Source organism: Vigna unguiculata, chromosome 7, assembly GCF_004118075.2.
Source record: "Vigna unguiculata cultivar IT97K-499-35 chromosome 7, ASM411807v1, whole genome shotgun sequence".
Classification (NCBI taxonomy): domain Eukaryota; kingdom Viridiplantae; phylum Streptophyta; class Magnoliopsida; order Fabales; family Fabaceae; genus Vigna; species Vigna unguiculata.
Window position 1 is genome coordinate 27,978,194 of NC_040285.1, and position 5,378 is coordinate 27,983,571.

General features: G+C 38.0%; 1 protein-coding gene across 1 annotated transcript; it reads right to left on the reverse strand.

Annotated features, from left to right (window-relative positions):
- Nucleotides 1-431: 431 nt before the first annotated feature.
- On the reverse strand, nucleotides 432-4,866 carry LOC114191358 (sporozoite surface protein 2-like). Its single transcript, XM_028080528.1, has 4 exons — nucleotides 4,710-4,866; nucleotides 1,523-1,563; nucleotides 783-956; nucleotides 432-626 (listed from the first exon to the last, which is right to left on the reverse strand). The coding sequence occupies exons 1-4, from the start codon at nucleotides 4,864-4,866 to the stop codon at nucleotides 432-434; spliced, it is 567 nt and encodes a 188-aa protein (XP_027936329.1).
- Between the last annotated feature and the right edge of the window lie 512 nt (nucleotides 4,867-5,378).

Sequence of the window (5,378 nt, forward strand, 5' to 3'; positions counted from 1 at the left end):
GCACATCCAGGTCATCGTGCCCGTCCGGGTTGTCATGCCCGTCCGGATCTTTGGGCCTGTCTGGATGGTCTAGTTCGTCAAAGTCAGGTTGCCCGTAAGGGTCGTCAAGCCTCTCTAGGTTGTCAGGCCACCCTGGGTCGTCAGGTCGTCTAGGTAATCATGTCCGTCCGGGTCGTCGGACCCGTCTGGTTTGTCAGGACCGTCTGGGTCGTCGGGACCGGGTTTTATGGATGTATTAAGAGGATTTTATGAGGAGAAGTTACACCTTTAGGAGTGGATTCTTGAATCCCTTATCAGGCATGACACGACAACCAGAACGGGCCCGACGACTCTATGGGCCTTACGACTCATGCGTGCTAAACTACCCCAACGTTCTTGACGATTTGGACGAGCCCGCCCAAGTTCTCAGGCTTGTTCGGGTCGTTAGGCCCCTATTCGTCATTGGGCCCCTTAGGGTTGTTGTGCTCGTCCGAAAAGTCTTGTCTGTCCGTATCGTCGGGCTCATCTGGGTCACCGAGCTCGTCTGAGTGGTCTGGTCCGTTTTGGACATTTGGTCTGTATGTGTCATCCTGCCCATCTGAGTCATCGTGCCTGTCTGGGTCGTCATGCCGGTCCGGATAATCAGCCTGTCCGGATGGTCTAATCCGACCAAGTCGACGAGCTTGTCAGGGTCGTCGGGCGTGTTCATGTCGTCGGGCCTGTCTAGGTCGTCAGGCCATGTGGGTTGTCGGGTCCATTTGGGTCGTCTAGTTCGTCGGGTCATCCAGGTCATCAAGACCGACCTGGTCGTCGGGCCCGTTCGGGTTGTCGGGACCATCTGGGTCGTTAGGCCTATCTTTATCGTCAGGTATGTTAGGTTTGTCATGCCCGTTTGGGTCGTCAGGCAGGTCCGGGTTGTTCGGCTTATTTGTCCAGTTGTTTGGGATTGTTCGGCCTGACGACCCGGAACGACCCGACTATGGTTTGTTTCATATACCTTAATGAAACCATTGTGCTACCACATTTGAACAAACATCTTGTTTGTGATCAACCATTGTGACATTGTAAGAATATGTAAAATAACATGCATATCCATAACCCATTGGTCTGAATTTGAATCATTTGGATGGAATATATTCGTAGTACCCTTAAAGTAACGAAGTATATGTTTTACTCCAAACCATTTTCTTCTTGTAGTTGAAGAACTATATCTTGCTTAACAAATTTATAGCAAATGCAATATTAGATCGAGTATAATTCGCAAGATACATTAGTGTTTCTATGACACTAAGATATGGTGCTTCTAAACCAAAAAGATTTTCATCATTTTCTTGAGGTCTAAGAAGAGTCTTTATCAACATCTAACGACCTCACAACTATTGGAGTGCATAATGAACATGACTTGTCCATTTAGAACATTTTAAGCACCTTAATCATATAAGCCTCTTGACGTATAAAAATACTTTTATTTAAATACTCGATTTCTAATTTCAAACAAGATTTTACCCTTCAAAGATCATTCATCTCAAATTCTTTCAATTGCCTTGTGAGCTTTATTAGTAGTTTCAACGACGTTTATGTCATCTACATAAACAATAATTATAGCAAATTCATTATTTGGATCTTTTCATATAAATACAAGACCAAATAGGATCATTTTTTATATCCTTCTTTTAATAAGTACTCAATAAGACGGTTATGCCACACACGTCTTGATTTCTTTAATCAATAAAAGAGCATGTTCAATTTTATTGAATAACCCTCTTAAGAATTTGTCTTGTTGGGCAAATAAAATCCTTCAGGGATTTTCATATAAATATGATTCTCAAAAGAATCGTACGAATAGGTTGTAACATCATCCATTAGATGTAAATGCAAACCTTGTTGTGCAACTAGGATAATCGAATATTGCAATGTTGTTGCATCCAATACTAGTGAATATGTTTTTTCACAAATCAATACAAGGTTTTGTGAACAACCTTGAGCAACCAATTGTGCTTTGTATCTAACAATTTCATCATTCTTAATTTGATTTTTGCGCAAAAATTCATATGTACCCAACGGGTTTCATAACTTCAGGTGTGCGAACTATATGTTCAAAAACCTTTCGTTTAGCAAACAAATATAATTATGCTTCTTTGCATATTTTCATTTTGGCCAATCTTTTCTTTGCCGACAATCTTCAATGATCATTGCTTATTGATCCTCATTGTCATTCATAGCATTCATCGCTATGTTATAAGTAAAAGTTTCGTCAATGTTAACTTTATTTTGGTTCCATATTATATAATTCATGACATAATTTATTGAGATCTCATCATTTTCAACCATTTCAGGTACCTGAGGTTCTTCTTGAACCGAACCATTAATTATGTCAAATGAATCTTTTGGGATTTCAACCTTTTCGATTAGGTTATTTTGCATATTAGCCCCCTTTCTCATTCAAGAGTTTTTATCTTTGGAACCAATAGGTCTACCACGCTTCAAACGTGTTCACATGAGTTTTTCAACCCTTTTTTTTCGCATCATAATAAATGATCATGTCAAACAAGGCAATCATTTTGATTTGTAAACTTCTGGTTTACCATGACATGCATTTAAATTGTACTAATAAACTTGTAGTACAAACTATAAGAGAATGTTGATAATTTCTCCAATACACTTTCTTTTTCAACTCAATCATAGAGATATAAAGATATTTCATATCTTTTTCATTGTTTGTCTCAATATAATATCCATTCAGACAAATATCATTGAAACTTAATAAGTTTCTATTCAACTTCTTGGTAGAAGTATAGTAGCTCTTTTAGAGTCTTCAAATATATTTGTAGTACTATAAATAATACTAACATCGATGTCTCACATTATCAAACAAGAGAAAAATTTATTACTCTTGAGAATTGTATAAGTTGTTGTACTATCAATAAGACGCATATCTTTTGGTACTAGTGCAAAACATTCGTTTTTCATATAAACATAAATATCAATATGAGATTTTTTTTTTTCAACACTCTCATAATCAATTAGGTGATCAATGCTTTCATTTGCTTTAGCAAAGGAAATAACAATATTAAGATGAGTAGCATCCATATGGCCATAATCAGAATCATCATCTTCATAAGCAAAATGTGTTTCTATGTTCTTCTCATTATTTGTAAGATGCTTTGGTATACAATAAGTACAACTCAAATGGCCTTTACCATCGTAATGATAATAAATACTTTCATCTTTTTGTCAATATTTTCACATTTTCCTTTTCCTTTTTTTTTCACATTATTGTGCCACTTTTGGTGACAAAATGTGTCTTTGAGATTTTCTTTATAACCATGTCCATAATCAAGATCACGATCACGATCACGATCATGAAAATATAAATAAAATGTTGCTGCATTCACTTCTGGGAATGGAGCAGAACCAATTTGGACAACTTTCATGATTTTCTATCAAAAGCTCATTGTTTTTTTCAGTCATACAAAGGCATGAAATAAATTCATAATATTGATTGCTGCATTCACTTCTGGGAATGGAGCAGATTAGGCGGATCTCATGATTTTTCATCAAAAGCTTTATTGTTTTGTCCAACCAGCCATACATAGGCATGAAATAAATTCATAATATTTGTGAATCATTTTTCACAATATTTTTGTCGCATGAGCAAATTAGTTGCTTAGATGCTTTATTTCTTGATTTAATGGTATCCAATTATCCATTGCATCTAAATGTATTTCAAAATTTAAAATCCAATATAAGGAATTTTTCCTTGCAATATCAAGGGTCACAAATCCAAATTTTGCAACGTTTCGCGTGTTTAGAACTAACACATAAAATAATAATATTAATAATAATAATCATCATCAAAATAATAATATTAATAATAATCATCGTCATAATAAAAATAAATAATAAGACAGAGATGAAAATTGATAAGGTCAAACAATTATTATCACATGAGGAAGAATATAAGGTAAAATTATAAATTGAGAAAGGATTAGAAAAAGCCTGGATTGAGACACGTAGAGCATTGTCCTTGGAGAGAAAAAACTTCCACTAGTCCTCAATTGGAGCATCGTGCTGATAACGTGTTATGAAATAAAGCGAATAACATAGAGAATGACGACAAATAATAGAGAAGAGAAGAAACAAGAGAGAATAGAGAATGATAGAATAGGGAGCAACTCATGTGTGTGTTATTATTGATAGGAAGAGTCCTATTTATAGATACAATATGTAATCCATAAAGAAAACAAATCAACTTAGTTAATACAAATATCTACCATAAAGAGTAATGAATCATATGAGTAAATGTATCAAATCAATGGACAATCATTAATTCATAACAAATCCAAAATTGTTTATTGAATGAAATATAAGTTTTTGAACGTTATAAAAATATATGAAATAAACATATATGAAGTTTATAATATAAGTTAACATAAAATATTTAAAATTATCATTTATTACATATATTATTTTACATGATTTTATATGTTATTTTTATTATTGAATTAATTTAAAAAATTAAATTATTTATTATAAATAAATTTGTTTGTTTAATCTGTATCGTCAGGCATGTTAGGTTTGTCGGGCCCGTTCAGATCGTCGGGCAGGTCCGGGTTGTTTGGCTTATTTGGGTCGTCTTGCTTGTCCGATTGTTTGGGATTGTTCGGCCTGACGATCTGGAATGACCGGACGACCCAAAATGGCATGAGGACTTGCATGGGATTGTCAACCTGGACGGGCCGGTGGACCTAAACGACCCAGACGGTCCCGTCGACACGGACGAGCCTGACAACCTGGATCAGCCCAAAGACCAGACAAGGCCCGACGACAAGAATGTGCCTGACGACCTCTATAGGTTCGATAACCGGGACAGGCCCGACGACCCATACGCTCCCTATGACCCGGACGATACCACGACAAAGATAGTCACGACGACACGGACGAGCCTGACGACCCGAATGGACACGACAACTTGAACCAGGGCGACGACCCAGACGGGGGTTACGACTCGTGCGGGCCAAACTACCCCGACGTGCCCGACGTTTTGGACGGGCATGTCCAAGTTGTCATGCCTGTTCGGGTCGTCGGGCATCTACTGGTCATCGAGCTTGTTAAGGTTGTTTTGTTCGTTCGGACAGTCTTGCCCATCCTTGTCGTCGGGAAAATCCGGGTCATTTGGCTCGTCCGAGTCGCTGGGTCTGTCTGAGTCGTCGAGTGCCCGTCCCGGTTGTAATGCCCGTCCGGATCTTCGGGCTTGTCTGGATGGTCTATTCCGTCAAAGTCGGATGGCCCGTAAGGGTTGTCAGACCTCTTTGGGTCGGGCAGTCTAGATTGTCATGTTCGTCCGGGTCATCGGGCGCGTCTGTTTGTCAGGTCTGTCCGGGTCGTCGGGACCGGAT

Excerpts from the sequence above, each read along its gene's own strand:
- LOC114191358 (XM_028080528.1), bottom strand. The coding sequence starts at position 4,866 with ATGGGTCGTCGGGCCTGTCCCGGTTATCGAACCTATAGAGGTCGTCAG. Across the intron at positions 957-1,522 it reads CTACTAATAAAGCTCACAAG|TCGGGTCGTTCCGGGTCGTC; the intron begins GCAATTGAAAGA and ends AACAAACCATAG. Across the intron at positions 627-782 it reads CGAACGGGCCCGACGACCAG|GCTGATTATCCGGACCGGCA; the intron begins GTCGGTCTTGAT and ends CCATCCGGACAG.